Source organism: Blennius ocellaris (assembly GCF_963422515.1).
Source record: "Blennius ocellaris genome assembly, chromosome: 2".
Classification (NCBI taxonomy): domain Eukaryota; kingdom Metazoa; phylum Chordata; class Actinopteri; order Blenniiformes; family Blenniidae; genus Blennius; species Blennius ocellaris.
In genome coordinates, this window is record NC_137651.1 from 16,485,349 (window position 1) to 16,505,140 (window position 19,792).

Here is a 19,792-nt window from a genome sequence, read left to right on the forward strand (position 1 = left end):
ATTACAGTCAGCACTGAGATTGAATCAGAGAAACGGAGGGAGGAGTGAGTGAGCGAGAGAGAGCGAGAGAAAGAGAGATGTCCATATGCTCCATGTTGTTAGAGATTTAATGGTATGAAGTGGTTCGGTTGATGTGGGGACTCTCTTGTTGATGATATTGATTGTGGTTTTAGGACATAAACCGTGTGTGTGTGTGTGTGTGTGTGTGTGTGTGTGTGTGTGTGTGTGTGTGTGTGTGTGTGTGTGTGTGTGTGTGTGTGTGTGTGTGTTTGGACATTCGTCTTTGTGTTCATCGAGACTTTCATTCATTAGCATTTCATTAGGAATAAATGTAGTTTGTTAATCCTCCATATTGATTGTTTCAGCACAGTGATTTGTCTTTTCTGACAAATGCATCACCAAATTTCTAGCAGTTACTCAGCTGTGTTTTCTCATGTGCGTCACTCAGTAGCTTACAACTGTGTAGAATGGTGCAAGCCTCCCCTGCGCTCTGACATACTTTATTTTTCTTCTTTTATGCAAACACACAGTCTCTTTCCTCCTCTGTATTACTCGCACAAACCTCCCTCTCTTCCTCCGCTGTTTGGTTCCCCTTCTCGCCCTGTCTAAACATACATCTTTATCAAGCGGTTGTTGTCAGACAACATTAGATAATTAATAGGCTATTTGTCAGGCCTGTGAGAAACATGTTAAAATCCCCGAGCAGCTCCCCAGATAAATCCTGCCACATACACAGACTCCTTTGTTGTGTCAGCCTGCCATCGGAGCTGCAGAATTACCATTAAAGGACGCTCATTATTAATCACAACTAATGCTAATTAATTAGGTGTCTGCCTGTGTGTGTGTGTGTGTGTGTGTGTGTGTGTGTGTGTGTGTGTGTGTGTGTGTGTGTGTGTGTATGTGTGTACACAAAGGGTCCGACTCGAAGTTTCAGTTTGTTGAACGTTGATAATTAGTTGCTCTGCTCAGGGCCCTAATGGAGTGTTTTCCATTTGGAAATGGGCAGTAGTTGACCAACATAAGGGTGAAAAATATAGACAATGCTCCCCTTAATTAAGACTGTGTTAAGAGCGCTGCCCTTGTTAGGGCAGTGATTAAATGCACGCGTGTGTGTGTGTGTGTGTGTGTGTGTGTGTGTGTGTGTGTGTGTGTGTGTGTGTGTGTGTGTGTGTGTGTGTGTGTGTGTGTGCGTGCTTTTATGCAATGTCAGTGCCAGTTTGTGACAACATGCAAATGAGGATTTGCGTACAAATAGTATATTATACAATTTTAAACGTCAGTACCAGGCATCACTATCTTTCTTTAATAATATTTTTTTTCTGCTCAATTCTTCATAATTATAACAACACTATAGTATAGTGTTACCTTGTCTTCAATTAAAAAAGAAAAACAACAGCAAAAAACCTTTGAAGCTTTAATTAGTATTTTACAACAATACTGACAAAATTGCATTTTCATTTCTTTTTCTCAAATTTTGAATCTTGGCTGAGAAAACAACTCCCAACGTGTAAACAGTGGACAGTTGTCTAAAGCAATATGTATAGAAGTGTCTACAGATTGAATGCTGTTGGTTAGTATCAGTCAGTTCCACAGTCACCCCAATGGACCCATGGACCAAAAGACTCCCCGAAAGCAGTGTTAAGGCCTCCATTAAGCACAAAGACAGAGTTAATTAGGAAGCTTATTGCCTCTCCCGGGGCCATGGGGCTCCAAACACTCTCCTTATACACCCTGCTGAGGGAATGCAAACGCATACTGATGCACTGTAATTAACAGCAGATCAGCAGCAGTCATTTTCTGACTGGCAGTAGCTGTGAGAGTGTTAAATTTACCAGCGTGGAAGATAATTATTGTCATTTTGCTTCCAATACGGTTCCAGTCTCTCAGGGCATCTTCATTTTTCAAGCAAAGGTCTCTGCATACAAAACAGCAATCTTGTTGTAGCCCCTTGAACTGCTCTAAAACATTTCGAGTCATTGTTTGTTTAATAAGCTATCTACTTCTCTATGTGTTCTAATTTGAGATTGGAACAACAGCTCTGACACATTTTTATATGTTTCCAGTGTTGAGAAAGGAATAGAAAGCAGCTGATTGATAAAGAGTGCAGTTTCAGATTTTGGATGATGACTAATGGTGGGGATCATGTGTGATTATGTTTGACCTGTAATACAAGGGTAAGCCCTCCTTCCCATTTGTCTGTTATCACAGGCAACAAATGATGTCTCCTGATAAGCATGAGATCTAGTCCTTATAAGGTGAGGAGTTCATTTCCATAGTTCACAATATGGGACCCCATCAGTCAACTGATGGACCTCTCTATCTATCTGGCTACATGAAGTGATCTGTGAGCTGGCTCCAGGCTAAGCAGATGAATAATGTTCGCTCTTTACAACATACCGTATTATAGCCTGTCCAGCATTTTCAAAATAAAAGCAGAGATGCAATGGAGGAGCTCCAATATAGAATTTCATTGGCGTTTACTGAAGCAGTTTAATGCAAATTTGCTTGATATAATACAAAATGGACCAATTATATTGTTAGAAAACAAACAAACACGCACGCACACACACACACACACACACACACACACACACACACACACACACACACACACACACACACACACACACACACACACACACACACACACACACGCACACACGCACACACACACACAATAATTGCTTGTAAAAATACAGGGTTGAGTAGTTCACTTAAAATTCGAGTTACACAATAAAAACTATAGGGATCACTCAACTATTACAAAGACAGCATGTGAAAGCAAGAAAGACAGCTGTAAAGGTAAAAAAAAAATACATTCGGCGCAGGGGGGTTGACTCTGTCCACAGGTAGGTTATTCTCTCTGTAAACATATGTATCCATTTGTCCCGTGGGTGCGTCCCCTCAGTGTCCCGTCAGCAGTGGCTGGGTCACACCTCCATTAGGGGCTTTGTCACAGTGATTAATAGCTCTTTCTATCATCTTTAATTCACTCCCTGATGATGGCGGCCCTGCTCGCTGCTCGGGGTAATCATGTGATGTATGAGTCTGCCCAACACCTTGTGGCAGAGGTGAAAATCATTCCACCCATGCAGATAGCCGGCCTGGGAACAAATGTTTTCCCTCTTAATAAAAATTAATGAATTTGGCGTCAAGCATGAGCCTTTGAATGCATGATATATCTGCATGTGTTTGCACGTCTGTGTTTATGCTAAGTGTCATGATGTATGTTCCTGTGTTAGTGGCTGATTTTGACGGTGAGATAATATTGTTTTCCTTACTATTTTGTACTAAATCTTTTGTGTTGTCTTTTGGTTACAAAAACATCAAATGTTTCTGGCTTCTTTTTTTTTTTTATCAAGCCCTTGCCTTGTTGTACTATCAAGATGTGCCATCTATGTTATTAACGCAGTTGAAGTCATGATACTGCTCTCAGCTGGAGTTCCCCTTCTCAAGAATTCCTTTAAAGCTCCGTTGCTGATGAAGGGCGTCAACTTGCAATGATGAAGTAATGTCCATTACTGAACAAACAAACAGGATTATTTTCTTTATGCTAGTAGAGAGAGACACCCCAGCACACGCACACCAATCTTATCATCTTTTTATAGTTACCCTGCCGTCCGCCCACATCTGAGCAGAGCCACGTTCTATGACTTATCACTCATCTGCACATGAGACCACAATTTTTAAAACTATGAACATTACATATTTGTTTTCTGCTAAAGTTTACCTTACAGAAACGTCTATGTTTATGAGCTGAAATGTTCTTATGGAGTCCGTTGGAGCAGGAGAATTTCTGGCCTGAATCAAATATAAACTTTGAGTCAGAGGAGAAACAGGATTGGAGGGATACTGTTACCTTTAAAAGCTCTTGTCCCTCCACCATATGGCAAACTTCACATCCAGCCCTATAACCACGTTACACAGTCCCCATGCTGAAAATCATTACGTTGACTCCCAGAGCCACATTGAGTTTCATACCCTGCCCAGCTCACTAGAGTCTTTAAGAGACTTTTCCTTCAAACACACTGGGCCCACACAGTGTGTGTGTCAAACACAATAGTTGCACTGACACTGTGATCAGGTATTTGCTGTACAGTTACTATGAGAAATGCTTGAAGTTATACATGTGTTTTGACACACACACGTGCACACACACACACACACACACACACACACACACACACACACACACACACACACACACACACACACACACACACACACACACACACACACACACACACACACACACACACACACACTGTGTAACAGAAATCAGACATCTATGAACTACAGGAAATGGACAGCTGATTTGGCACAATGTGCTCATGCAGAGAATTCTTTCCCCAAGCAAACACATATTATGACAGGAGTGATGATTCCTGGCAGGCAAAAATAAGCAGCTCATGCACTGCTTATGCAGTAGGCTCTTCCAATATTGTTTTTGTTTTCCACAGATATTAGATTTATACTTTCCCTTTGCAAATATAGAAGTTGAAGACACCTCTTTATAGATTATGTGTGCTTGAATAAGGTTGCAACATAATTGTACTTAAGTGAAGCTTTACATGGACCCATTCTAACCTTATTATGACATTTTTGACTGGCGAAGAGAGGAATCAAGTCCAACCAGGGTGCAATTTGCTTAGAGCATAAGACGGCATTCACTTCGCTTCTGGTGGATGTAGCCCCCCTTTCTGCTAAATAATTTCTTTCAGAGTGGAGAAAATCTTTGTGCTTCCATTTTATTTCAAAGGTCAAACACAAAGCTTCACATGTCGTCCATGTTCTGTACCACTTTATCCAGTTCAGGATAGCGTGTTGCAAGAGTCAATACCAGCTAACTATGGGCAAGGGCAGGATGCACCTAAACAGGTCACCAGTCCATCACAGGGCAAACAGAGAGACACAGTCACACACACTTACTATTAACCTCACATCTGTATTTTTAGACTGTGGGAAGAAACCCATGAATGCAGAAGGGTAATATGCAAACTCCACTCCAGAAACTCCAGTACTTGAACATCTCCTTTTGAAGTAAGAGCACTAACCACTGACCCACTGTGCAGGCCAAGAGCATACAATAAACCTTGGTCTTGAGTTAATCTCTCAGGTTAGTCCATGACCACCTGTGACCAATCACAGCGACCCATTCAGTCAATCTGAAGTACATTTAATTCATGGCCAGCGAACAAGAAGTGCATGTGTCCATGTGCGTGGATCAAAGGTTCCCTGGCTGACAAGGCAGAAGTACAGTGTCACACAGGAAGCCCTTCAGGAATGTTCTTCAGCCCAGGGATGGGCTGTTGAGCCTCATTAGTAGAGCCCCCTCTCCCCGTGACCTGTCAGCCTGTGTTAGGCACAGACCACCACAGAGCGGCAGCTTCCTGCGGATCATTTCCGGCGTTCAGTGTCTGACTGTCTCACTGTGTGACACCTGGCTGGCAGTCAGCTTATTCATGACACCATAGCCTTTAATTTGTCTGAATCTTTGTCATCTCATGTTGACTTGTTTGGAGACCATATGTGCTGCCTGCTTGTTTTACGGTGAAGTAAACTTAAACCTAATGTTCTGAATTCCACACATCTTTCACTTACGTTCATTTCAGAGGCAAATGATTTAATTTGGAACTCACAGTAATACTATGGCCCTGATCACACTGTGTCAACACTGAGAATCACTCAATCACCCTTCCACCATTGAGGTCCACCAGCCACGTGTGCCACTCTGAAGAAGCCCAGTGTGGGTTCCAGGGTCATACCTCGATGTGCTGTTTCACTCTATTCACAATTAACCCCGCTGCGCTTCCTTCTGTTTTCACTGTACAGTGGTGAAAGAGATCAGGAAAAGGAAATATAAAACAGTCAGAGCAGCACAATGCTGAGCCGACCCCGCTTGCCCGCTTTGGCATCAGCTCAAGCAAATGGCAATCATGCCATGTTTTTGCTGTACACTTTAAAAACCTGTTTTTGACCCTCAATTTGTTCTTCTAAACTAAACTAGTTTGGACAGACTAAGAGAGGTAAAAGGCAGGCTCTCATCAATTACATAAAACTCCCATTGCCTTTTCAGACTTTGAAGACACTCTCTTCTTTAACATTTATTTGTTCCATTAAAGTAACTAATGCTGTTATTGGAGCTCATATAGTTAGATGAGTTCACCAGAAGTTGTTTGTGGCAATTGAGCAATCATAAAAGCTATCACTGAGCATCACCCTCAGAGAATCTGTTTATTTCACAGGTGATGGTGATGATGACTTTTCACTTTATCCATCTAATGTCTTGGATGAGGTAGTCGGCTCAGACCGGAATCCCACACCTTCTTCGGCCCTTCCGGAGGACCCAGCATCGCCTCTACTCTCCGATGATGAATCTTCACCCCAGGAATCCTTGTCAATCCAACAAGCAGGTGTGTTTTTCCCCCAAGACGAGTTGCCCATTCCCCTGGACTTTGAACTGCGAGAGTCATCGGTTCCAGCAGGATGCGTGGGCATCTGGAGTTGCAGGAAGGTGAACATCGGAGAGCGCTTTGGACCATATGAAGGAGAGCACAGGTCTTTTCTCCAAGATCCAACACAAGGCTGGGAGGTAGGAACATGTGTTGTTTTCATTTTTGTCCATTTTTTAAAAACTTTCAACCACTAAAAAACACAATTGTGTGGGTAAACAACCTCCATTAGATGAGGGGTGCTCATCCTTGGAGTCCACCAGATAAGAAATGGTGTGGGTCTCCTCTTTGATCTTTGAATTGCCAAAACATTAAAGTGAAGCCAAATGCTGTTGATGACACCCATTCTCATAAACATGCAAAAGCAGGAACCCTCAAAATATTCAGTGACCAATGGAATTTCACGTCTTATTATGTTTTGTACAACTGTTGAATATCAAGGGGCAATGGAACAAAAGAGAAAACCTTCTGGGGATGCCTTTTTTAAGGCTTTCGAGGTTCAGTTCATGGTAACTGGCTCAGCTTGTAAAACACCTGCTTGGGGCACCGTTCAAGGATAAACATTACTGTTATAACGTTTTTCTGGAACAGTAGGAGTCCTCTTTTTGACAAGGAGGTTTCACCAGTCAGTTGTACACTCCACTAGAGCGTTCACACCAGTCCTCTTTTTATGCTCATGTCGTCATGTTCATATTGAGCCCAGTGGCCACAAGGCTGTTGCTGGTGTTTGGTGTCCAATGATGTAATGTTCGCTCAGTGTAACCCAAAGAAATAAAGTTGAGGTTGTGCTCTTAACTCAATTAAAATGAAAAGCTATAAATCCCTTCTTCATCCTGGTTAGGGACCCAGTGCGGCCATTGGCAAATCAAATATTGGTCAGCAGACACAGACAAAAAAATCGAAGGTCGGGTCACAGGACAAGGTCAAAGGTTAGAAATGGTCTCTGTCAGTGTTAGCCTAGTGCAGTTTTATGGGGCATGGTGAAGGGGTTTGTGGCATATTGGCTTCATTTAATCTCCTCAAATATGTCCTCTCTGATTTGAAAGGTGAAGATTTAGTCATTCACATTCAGGGCTGTGTCTCTTTGTTAGACAAAGTCAAGCTCATTAACAACAGCTGACCATGCAGTATATAAAGTGAAGAGTCATAAGTGTGAATACAGGGATAATTGAATTCAGGATTCCTCCTCTGGATGTGTCTCAATTGTACTTTCTTTAGCTGACTGAGAATATGAAGGTTACATATCAACATTCTGCTCATACAAATAATTAGTTAGAGTAATAATTAGAGTATGGACTCACAACTCCAATTTTCTGAAAAGAAACTTCTCCCCACTGTGCAGTGAGAAGCAATCTGTAAATGTAAAAGTGAGAGAAATCTCTTTATTTTAGTCCATTTTCATAACAGAAATTTTATTATAAAGTCTTTGTCCCAGACGAAGAGATTTACAGCTGGTTGAACAAGCTCTCTGAGTTATTCTTTTTCCCAGGGAAGGAAATAAAGAAAAAAGAGGTTCCATGAATTTTAATCTGGTGGTAATTTATGGGGAGCTTGAATAATAATATGTATTTAAAAAAGCTGAGGAGCTGGGACCTGATCTGTGTGTGTGTGTGTGTGTGTGTGTGTGTGTGTGGGGGGGGGGGGGGGGGGGGGGGGGGGGGGGGGAAGATGGGATCCTGGCGAGGCAGCACTGTATCACAATGTTTAATTACCATCTTGACAGCGAGCCATAACTCTTTCCATTAAGTAAATAAGTTGTAAAGAATTTATGATGAAATGCCACATTATTCAGAATGGATATTCAGTGATGACATCCCTCTGCATTAAATATGGTAAATGCCATTAAGTCCCACGGACCCTCCCCCTTTGTCTCCCATGCCTGCCCATTTCCCATTCCTCAGCTATTGCGCACACCCCCCCTCCAAAACCTCCTCCTGCCTGAAAACCGTCAATATGCCAATAACCCTGCCGAGGGTCTGTAAAAATAAAATTGATTTCGTAAATGTGAGTTAAGATAGATATGTTTGCTTTCATCATCAATTCCGCACGGCACGGCGAGGTGATGTCACCGACCGGGGAGCGATAAAGTGGCGCTCCCATCTGGAGCTTTTGATGTAAGACCCTGAGCAGCTCAGGCCAGTGTTGACAGACTGGGGGAAGTTTGTCACCAGGGAGGCCACTACTCCTCAGCACCATCACCATAAATTCGGAAGCTTTATTCATAATGGGGAAGAGTGAGTTATGGCGTCCATGATGCTTTATGAATACAGGAATGGTGACTTATGGGAAAGATAGCTTCTGTAAATAAGAGGTAAGGCAGGCAGCCATGAGGGGTCTGTCAAGCTCACCTACACAGTGGTATACAGAAATGAAGTGCTGACTGCCCCCACAAGCATGTGCACACTGTGCATGTTTGGATGAGTGTGTTCGTAACTTTTGACAAATACATGAAAAATCATAGGAAGCACTCATTAACTTTCAATTAAAATAGCTTATCCATGAAAAGAGGATTTTCCGGAGAGTATACATGGATCAGGATCCACAAATGTTTGGCCACATCCAGAATTGGTCATGTTTTAATGTTACCTTGATAATAACTAGAAACCTGAACAAACATTTTCAGTATTTGTTATTTTGATCATTGTGAACTTAATTATGGTACATGGTGATACAGTGGCTCGCAGCATTGCCTCATACTGGCAGCGTCCTTGGTTTGAGTCCTGTTGGCTGCAAATCTTCTTCGGGTACGCCGTTTTTTCATCTTACAGTCAGAAAAAGTTTATGCAATAGGCGATTCTTTGTCTGTAAATCACCCTTCTGAACATATACATTATGTGAGCACTCAAAGACTGAGAGAGTCAAAATGTTCCTGACCTCAAGAGAACTGTTTAAAACACTCTCTGTATCATTCTATATCACCATCCGCTGTTAGGATTGACTTGGTGGGCCTGTGCCCATTCAAATACATAATATATATTCATCTACAGTTTTTAACACTTCAACTTTTCATTTGAATTTTGTTAAAGTGAAATAATGATTTGTAATAAGTCATGTTGTCTTAAATTTGAAACACATGCAAATAAGAAGTATCTTGATTCACAGTGTCAGACTTTTGGACCTCATTGTAAATGTTTTATACATAAGTGATGTAAAATATAAGCTATTACTCACTACAGAAACAACTTGAGTGACTTAAGATTTATGTTCAGTGTAAAGAGATTAAAAGGTAAACTGAAACAAACTGGATTTATTATTGACAATAACAAATATCTAATACAGAGAGAGCGAGAGAGAGAGAGCGAGAGAGAGAGAGAGAGTTTTGAAATGAGTCCAAATGGCTTTCGGTGTGTGAATGTAAAGTGACATGCCTTTTTAACTCGAGTGTTGGTGCCAACTCTCACTCAAATACAGCAGAACAAAGCTAATATCCTGTTTTATGGGATGATCTGGGCTGGAAATTATGTAGCAGCTTGTTCATGAAATTCCTTTTGAACATGCACAAACTATAAATAAGCTACAAAATATTGCAACCCATCTTTCATCTTGTAGAGTGGGGATGGGATGGCTTATACTCGGCCACAATATTTAAATTTGTGTCCATGACCTCCCTCAAAATGCTCTTAACGCTTGGATGCCCACCAGTCCATATTCTGCTGTCTCTCTCTCTGAGTCGTTAGGCACATTGAAATTCCAACTCCATTTATGTCTGTCCTCTTCTCAGCAGCGGCAACAATAAGACAGAGAGTTGGAGTCTGCGAGAGAGTTATCCGGTGCTCAATGAGCTTTTGGACTCACCCGTACTTGCTTCCCTACGGGATTATGGGTCCTGGGTTTAGAAAGCTGGGTGCCTCCTGCTGCCGGAGCGGTGGGCGGAGCAGGTTAGGGATGTAAGAAGGGGTGGGATGGCGATGGTGAGTGGGGCGGGACAGGGGTGCTTAGGGTCTTTGTGCAACTTTTGAGTGAGAAGCGGAGGTGGAGGTGGAGGTGGAGGCGATATCGTTGGTGGTAGTGGTGGTGCGGAGGCAGTGAAGGAGATTAGCAGTGATGTTGAATGGGAGTAGAGGATTAGATGACTGGGCTGGGCCTTTCCCGGCTATTTTCCTGTCTTCTCAACCTCCGACTCGGGAGAGGATAGGAGGATGGAAGGAGGAGGAGTGGCAGATGCCTGACCAGGAGGAGACCCATCTTTTCAATTATTGTCAGCTGAAGCTCTTGTGTTTTTCATGATTTCATGAGAGAAGTAAAAAGAGATTCCAGAGTTTTATCAAGATCAAGGATGATAAAAATTATATAAAACATAAAATGACAAGATTCAGTTTTATAGAGCGAGTGGTTATTAACGACATATCATAAATAAAAGACCTGATAAGTTTAGATACCTGTAATGTCCTACTGACTTATATTTGCACAATCTATATGAACTCAAGGAAAGGTCAAGGCCAGAATTAAGGTATTGTGTGCTGGTGTCTTGCATATGTGTCGGTGCATGGTCTTGTGTGTGCATGTGTAAGACAGAGTGTGAGAGTGTAGATGGAGGGCGTTTCAAGAGGGCGTGTTTTTTGTGCACGGATAAGCTGCTGTCCTGAATGAATGCAGATGTCTCTGGCTGGCTGTCCGCATGTCCCCAGTGCACTGACGGCCTGTCACCTCTCTCTGACACAGGCAGAAAGAGCCACTCTCAGTTCTGGCTAAAAGCCCCCTTAATCCCCCCCAGCCCCTGCCACATCCCAGCTACTGTCAGCATAGATGGCCCTGCCCACAGCGGTGCTTAGAAAGACAGGCACTTGGGATGGACCTCTCTGTCACTCACACACTTTGTCAATGGACACACATCTTCACATTTTCACACACACATACACATATACTTTGCTCAAATTCAAAGTGAAAAAGAATCCTGCATCGACAAAGACGATGTGAATGGTGGTCGTCAATGTATTGTGCCGTGTGAACTCAGCGACTGCGCTGACAACATTGTGGGAACTTATGAGGAGAGCTTTAAATGGCCGTAGAGACACCGTTTTGTAATAATAAAGTAGCAGTTCATAGCACACACTTGGGTCTCATTGACACTTAATGAATTGCAAAGTGGACAATAAAGACTCTCAACTGTGTGGGACCGATAGTGTGAAGAGGGAAATGTGTCACCATGTACACAGGATGCTCTGAACAACAGACTGATTTTAAGAAAGCCATGCTGCAGAGGAAACACGCTTTTTCTAATTACATTTCAAACAACAGCAGTACAGCAACTGTGTTCGTTAGATCCACAAGCGTGATGACTTGTTGTTCATTCTGAGGATTGCATAAGAGACTCTAGGAAAACATTAGAAACTCAGATAGAATGAATCTTAAAATGTACTTTTCACACCATCGTCTATACATAGTCAGTGTAAATACTGGTGTGAGCTATATTTGATTCAATGTTCTTAATCCCAACTTGTTAATTGTAATCCATCAAAGCCTTCAAAAGGGCATTCCTTAAAAAAAGAAAGAAAAAAAAACTAACAGAGTGGAGAGTGAAAAGAATAGTTTAGTAAGTGACACCCAAAAAAATAGCACGGCAAGTAATCTCAGCTGTTAGCTGCAGATCAGAAATCTAAAGAGCAGTGGTCTCTTCCCTTCCCTTCCCATACGTTGTCTCAGAATGCCTGATGACCACCTTGTTCCAGATTCAATAAAACATAACTGTGAAGTCTAACACTGATGCTGAACTATACATTTGACTTATTAGGCACTTTTCCATTGATTCGGTGGTCCCCAAAAGTCCTTTGCATTGATTGTCATATCAACCCATTCACACACCCATGGAGGCAGCTGTCATGCAAGGTGTTAAGTCCATTGATTGAGAGCAGTTTGGGGTTCTTGAAGAACACGTTGGAAAATGGACAGATAAGGCATCAAACCTGCAACATTCTGATTGAGAGATTACCGGCTTCACCAACTGAGCCAAATCACCCTTTCGTTTTATGTATTGTTATTATGTTATGTTAATGAGAATTCCAGCAATTGATGGTTCCTGTATTTTGTTTCATAATTTAATCAACAACAAGGTTTAGTGGCCAATAGTAGGAATTCAGTGGTTATAGGATTATCAGACTATCTACTTTGTTTATATCAGGGTATTAATCCTAGTGTGTAAAACAAATGAGCTTTCTTTTATTACTCCATTGGTACAAATGGTGCTGCCTCCCTTTAGTGCATACCCTCAGCCATGTTGTCTCTCCTGGTGTCGATGGGAGAGATTAACTTCTCGTCCAGTGGAACTGGAGCTTGATTGTCTGAGACAGGAGTGATGGCCATTTAAAACCCCAAAGACAAAACAAGCTGGGGGTTCATCTTCCTGCCTCTCAGTTGACTGATAATTCTTTCTTTGGGTTAATCTGTTGTTTGTTGTTGCCCCTCTACGTGTGTGTGTGTGTGTGTGTGTGTGTGTGTGTGTGTGTGTGTGTGTGTGTGTGTGTGTGTGTGTGTGTTGTGTGTGTGTGTGTGTGTGTGTGTGTGTGTGTGTGTGTGTGTGTGTGTGTGTGTGTGTGTGTGTGTGTGTGTTTGGGGTGCTGGGGGTTTTGACATTGTAATCTCATGTGGGAAGACGTGGCACATTCAGAATAAAAACAACATAAACCACAGAGAAGGTGAGGCGACGCTCCTAAATGAGTGCAGGTCAGCCTGTGTCCTCTTTGTTCTGAGGATACTCTCTTCCAATGAAAGAAAATGGAAAAATACTTTTCACATTTATTTCTTTTTTCTTTCATTTCATAGATCTGACCCCCCTTTTCTACTTCCACTTTCTCCGCCATGAACCCTTCCTACTCCTCCTCCTCCTCCTCCTCCTCCTCCTCCTCCTCCTCATCTCTCTCTCTCTCTTTCTCTGTCTGAATTCCCAGCAGGGAGGGGAAGTTAGGTTAACTAACTGAACAAAGTCAGAGTGAATTGCAGAAGGACAAAGGCAGGCGTGAGTGGGGGCTCTGCCAGTCGGAAGGTGTAGCCAGCAGCACAATACCAGGTGAAGGAGACTCTCCTCAGGGCTCCGTCCAAGCAGGGCAAAGGTCGTGCGCCTTTGCAGATCTGAAGTGAATGGGAGAACCTGTTTGACTGAAGATGGAGGTCAGCGAAAGAAAGAAAAAGGAGTCCACCTGCTTGAAAAGCTCTCAGGCAGGGGGTTATCCTGCCCATTATATCTGTCTCGTCAAGATGCAAGCAAAAAATTTGCCTGTCTGTAGGCTAATGGTGGGTCAGAAAACACCCTCAGGAAGTAGAAAAAAAAAGGAGGCCAATATGATGGAAAACACATGGAGGGCAAGCTCAATGGCAGAATGACACATGTCTAGACAGCCATAGATATAATAGAATTTATATGCAGGTGCATTGACTCATCGGTGTGGTTTAAATGCTACTGCCTTGTAATATATATTTACATCAGCTATTCTCAAGCTGTTAAAGCACTTTGCAGGCTGAGATAAAACAAGAAAGCCTCAAAGTCACTGTCAGACCCATTATTCCTAAAAACATTTCTCTTATTAGACGGTTTATAGAAGAAGTTTAAAAAAAAAAGAAAGAAAAGAAATGCAAAAGGCTACCATGTTGCAAAGTTTACCAGCTTGAATTAATTTCACAAGAATTACTTTTTTATGGTGCTGACCAAAGAGTCTCAGAGTCTTGTTTAAGGGTAGATAATAGTCAGAGAACCATTGAGTGAAAAAGTGAAGCTTTCTCACATTATTTTACAACTGTATAGGCATTGTGGTTAAAATACTGAGGTAATGTTCAAAAAGAGTGAGAGGAATGCACAAGAGCTTCTGACTCCACCCTGGTCGGGTGCAATCACATCAAACACACCTCATCAACTGCACTTCTGGGTAAAAAAAAATACTAAGAAGTGCAATTATTCACTTCAACACATAGAGATCAACACTGCCTGTTGGAAAATTGTGTGTGTGCACTCATGCTCACGCTATCAAAACCGCTGGCGAGGTAAATGCACACTTGCACACGCGCACGGCTGCAAAAAGTGCTCTGTGCACTCAGCTCAGATAGGAGTGAGAATAAGGGGACCTCTAAACAGCATACAGGAAACCAAGGTGATGAATTCCGTGTGCGAGGCCACAGAGCCAGGCTCATAGATAACTTATCTCGCAGGATTGATAGGGGAAGGGCCTTCCCTTAAAACACAACACTGATTGTTTCCAAATGTCTTCCCAATGGGGCGGGTTGGAGCAATGGAGAGCCAGCGACTCTGGGGGCAGAGCTTGCAAGGTTTTTATTGGTCCAGTCCAAGGAAACAGAGGGGGGAACGGCAACTTTGTCCTGGCTTTTCTGCCCTGTGTAGCTGCTGGTGCTTAACTACCAGTCAGATCGCATTACCCAGGCAGTAAATCTAAGTACCGGTTAACGCAAATAATCAAGAGCTAATACTGCTCTACGAAACCACTTTCCCTGTGTCTGTGGTCAGAGTTGTGCAAACAGGCACAAGCCAAGGCCCTCTGTCCTTTTAGCCTCTGCCAGACTCTCCCTCGCTCTCTCACGGCTATTATAACCTACACACAGTCTCCATGTATCTTGTATAAAGTGTGCGTCCCTCTGTGTGCAGTGCGTGTGCGTTTGTGTTCATTCATATGTTTAAGTCTCCCTGTTGTCCCTGCGCTGCAGTTCAAAGGGTAATGGCATGGTGTGGTCTGGTTTGAGAGCATATTACTGAGTTAAGCGCTGAAAAACACAGTCCGGGCCATATTTATCACTAAAACTCTGTAGCCCCTCATAGCCCCTCTTCCAATTACTACATACTGCTGCTCCAATTAGAATTGAGCAGGTCTAAAAGCAGGACCGTGAGCTGCCAGGTTTGGAGAGAGCAAAAGCAGAGGCCTGGAGTGGCAGTAATGAGGTCTTAACCCCGACTTTGCTCTATTATGTCATAATGCTTTAATTCGAGCCATATGATAGGCTGCTGTACACTCTTATGTTGTTGGAAAGTCAATATTTGTGAGTGGGCCCTGTCTGTAATGCTCAAATGTGGTTTGGGAGTAAGAGCAAAAAAAACTAAATTGGTGAGGAGGGGTTGATTGATAGGAGCAGAATACATTGGATTGTTCGGGGATGATAATGTGCTAACACCAGCTGTTATTTGATAAATAATTATGGCACTTTTACTCTGAGCCATCGGTAGTTTGTATTACAAATATATTGGGAGTTAGTGGAAATGTGATAAGTCGGTGATAAGCTGGAGTACCACAGCATTACCAGTGAGACTTTCTTTCGAGAATGTGTGTGTTAGGAACACCTTTGAGTGAGGGGACCCTTGTTAGAATCCTGGGCTTCTGGAAGCACTTTATCCTGAGAACGGCTGCAAGGGCCGGAATCTAGATATCTTGTCTTGACATTTATAAGGTACACAATCATCCATAAATACTTTAATTTCCGAAATCAGAGTAGATTTGGTGCAATCTATTACCTAACATGCATGGCCCCTTGAAAAGTTATGCTGTGAAACAGTGCAAACCCCTGCTGCACCCAGCCATTCACTGGTGGTTATAACAGCAGTGGAATACATTAGGAAAATGTCTCAATAGACTTGATCTGAAAAACGGTTTGTTGTGGATAATTATTGCTGAATGATCAATTTTATCTGTAATGCAGTGTTTTGTTTTGGTACTTTTTTTTTCAACATAAATGTATTATCTGGACATTGTTCCTGCCACACATCTGAGACCAGTCTCTTGTGATTGGCTCACAGAAATAATAGCAAAGGAAAAAAAAGATTTTCACTGCATTAAAAATCAGTTTTTTTTGGCCTTGCGTTGCTCCAAATGCTTTCTAATGAACTGCATGTTTATTAATAGTTTGTGCATTGTTTGAAGGTCACACTTTAAATTAGTGTGGTTCTTGTGTTTAATGGGGTTAATTACTTCGGTAATAACCTAGGATCACATCCTGGTCAATAATTGTTTTATAATTGCTTTCAGGTTGCATAACAATGATACAGTCCATCAGTTCCAGTCATTGTGTAATTACAGTAGCGGAAGTTTAATTATGTTCAAAGTAAGCATGCATTCCTCTAATGGAATGGCAGGTTACATCTTTTTCAATAAGAGAATTAACTGTACCTACTCATGCAGATCTTTGTTTTTTTTTGCGTTTGTACCTATTCAGACAATTTCCTCATTCATTTCAACGACATCATAATAGTGGATGCACATTATCTTCGAAAAACTGACCCACATATTCTACAAGCATGTGTTTATGTGCGTCTGTGTGTCTATGTTTGAATTTTTTTAACCATTGGTTTGGGGATTGAGCCCCACTCATGGCAGTCATCATTGAATCCATAGACAAATGCAGCTCACTCACCCAAAAGATGGTGGTCAAAAGTTAGACCCCGTTGTGGGAGGGCAAGAGTGACTGGGATGAAGAGGGGACTTAAAACATGCTTATGCATAGCAACTGAGGGGGATAGCCCAAGAGAAGATAGGATAGGCAAAACCAGACGTCCAGACAGGATAAAAACAAGAGTGATAGATGAGGTAGAAGAGAAACAAAGACAGATAAAGGCGAGTGAAGAGTACAAGAGAGAGCGAAAATCAGTCAGGGTGAATGAAAGAGAGACAGAATGAGCTGAGGAGGTGGAGAGGGAACTCGATGTCCTGTCTCTGGTACGTGCCGAGGGAGACAGATTTCCCAGTGGAGTGTTCCCAAGTATCCCCCTGCAGTCTGTAATAGGATTTTCCAGGCTACAGCAGGTAGTCTGTGAGGGAACTTTGTTCATAGGAGCTCACAGATAAGGGTTAATGCAGCCCAAAGGTTCCCCAACTACACAGGGCGCTCTGGGAGTCTGTCGCTCCCTCCTCATCTGCCTGCGTTGTCAGCACCAATCCGTCACAAAGGATTTCTTCCTGCAAAACTCAGTGGCCATTTCTGACATCTCCAACAAACTAATTGTTGTCTCCAGCCCTGGCAAGCCCTGTGAAGTCCTAACGAGTTAGCGTCTTCAGCACGGATGAGAAAAGGTCTTGTAAAATCAATTTCTCAGCTGAATTACGCTTTGTCATCAGGGCAAAGCAAGAGAGGAGAGCAGAGGAAAAGAGAGGATGCCAACAGATACTATGGTAGAGTTTCTTAGAGCAGCATTTTATCATCACTATGAGCACCTCTATTTGTTTTCTCTCCACAAGCTGTTTTATGGCCACTTCCCATCCCTCTAAGCTATTTTAATGCACACATTGCAATGTGTTTAGTGTTTCTGGGAAGCCTCTGATTGGAACATGTAGTGCTTCTCTCTGGCCTGAGTGACAGTGGGATCAGGTCCAAGTGCCACCCAGGACACAGCACCATAAATCATCCTGCTGGCATCGGGTTGCACTTCCTGAACAGCTACCAGTTCCTGCAAGGGACAAAAAGGTCTTTGTGAGCTTCAGGCAGCAAAAAAACCTCTCTTTTCTTTGAGAAGTTTGAGGTTTATGAGCGATCCTGAGAAAGATTGTGAAGAAGTTTCCACACACACTCTTACTTTCTCTTTCATTAAGCAAGTTTAATGAGGCTATGACTAACCCACTGCTCACTGAAAGTGAACACCTGTTGAGCAGCAGTCCGAGATCAGATCAGCCATTGTTTGTTTACAAGTGTCACCATGGAAACATCCCACTGACATTACTTCATTGAGATAGAATCATCAGTGTTCAGTTTCTGCACGAGCTTGACCTGGCGATTTCATCACTCTTAATATGAAGAATCAAGCTGCCAGAGCTGTGGCGGCCCGCGCCAAAGGTGGCCTCCCCCCATTTCGCTCTCTTTCTCTCTCCCTCCTTTTTACATACCTCATTTCCACCAGTCTCAGTCCCCCCTGTGTGTTTGGATGGCTCCACCTCACTGTCAAGGCTGTGAGAGACGGCTGTTTTCCTTGCAGGCCAGATCAAGACAGGAGATTGGCCCCGGGGGGCCTGAGGATGTGAAGCCTCTGACATGTCCCGTAAATCTAGGGTGTCCCATCTCTCGTGCTCGATCTGTGCACAGCAATGAGAACACCAATGAGGCGTGAGGATGAACATTCCTCAGGCCGTTCTCACATGAAGCCCTGGGTTTTACTTGGAAATAACACCTTGCTGCCCCTCTTTTCTGACTCATGAGTTGTCCGTCTCAGAAATAAAGTCTATCTTTCCAGCGCTGGAGGATCAGGCTCCCCAAACCTCAACCTTTTAGTCATAAAAGTTTTCACAGGGAGGCGGCTTGCCTAGTGTGTACTCTCATGTTTGTATTAAATGATGAATATGAAATGGCGTGTTATTTTAGTGTCTGTGAGAAGCAGTTACAAACTGTGCATGTTGATACACTTAATTCCCATAATCCTCTGCCATGTCTGCCTCAATCCAGAAGTATGAAATTGGCAGAGCTCTGCAAATACATGCAGTCCAACTCTTACACTTGTATCTCTACACATCCTTATACACATCTAGGCAACTGCTCCCGTGTGTGTGTGTGTGTGTGTGTGTGTGTGTGTGTGTGTGTGTGTGTGTGTGTGTGTGTGTGTGTGTGTGTGTGTGTGTGTGTGTGTGTGTGTGTGTGTGTGTGTGTGTGCAGGGTGGTTATGAATGTTTTCATTTGTGCTAAATCAGGTTAAACTATTCTTGTCGAAAAAAGTTTCAGACAAGATCAATTGCAAGTATTAAAATTTCCAAAGCTAAATCTTCCTCTTTTATTACTATTTTTGTGTTTCGTTTTGTTAAATGTCAGTGCTACATTTTCATGTTGTACAGTTGGCCAGATATCGATGGGCAGAGACAGTGATACAGTAACACAAGTGCTAATAAAACAGACAAAGTGAAAAGTTAACTGACCAACTCAAGAGACAAGCGGTAGATTTGCTGGGCTCTGGCCAACCAGTGCTTGCCCCTCTCCTCCTCATCCAGCCAGCTACGTTATCCACGTTAGCCAGATTTTTCACCCAAATGGAAATGCAGCCTGTCACTTCCATGCAGCCTCCAACCGCTCCGTCTGTCCAATCCGTCACAGTGCGCCAGCAGCCGCGCAAATAGGCCTGCCACTCTCACTGTCATCTGAGTAACGGATGTCCCATCGTTACCAAAGGGTGGGATGGGGCAGCACTCAGGCCCACTTTCGCTCCTCAGCTGTTTTTTACCGCCTCCATCCTGCTCCCTCCTCTTCCTCACATCCTTTGCCACATCCTGGTGATGAGCATTCGGGACCTCTCTGAGAGATTAAGTAGGCTTATGTGTATGTGCGTGTTTGTGGCTGCTTTCTATGAACACAGGCATGTGATTTTTTTTTTTTTTTTTTCATTGTGCAATGAATGCCTCCCCTCCCATCAAGACTCAAAAGCAATGGTATAATAGGAG

The 19,792-nt window shown here is 42.9% G+C and overlaps 1 protein-coding gene across 12 annotated transcripts in view; it reads left to right on the forward strand.

Moving 5' to 3' along the window:
• The window catches only part of mecom (MDS1 and EVI1 complex locus), a 137,073-nt gene that overhangs the window by 39,097 nt on the left and 78,184 nt on the right, over positions 1–19,792 (forward strand). For all 12 annotated transcript variants that reach the window (XM_080503318.1, XM_080503328.1, XM_080503324.1 and 9 more), the window contains exon 2: positions 6,246–6,592. In XM_080503318.1, coding sequence (XP_080359444.1) covers positions 6,246–6,592 — 347 coding nt within the window. The remainder of the gene's footprint in view (positions 1–6,245; positions 6,593–19,792) is intronic.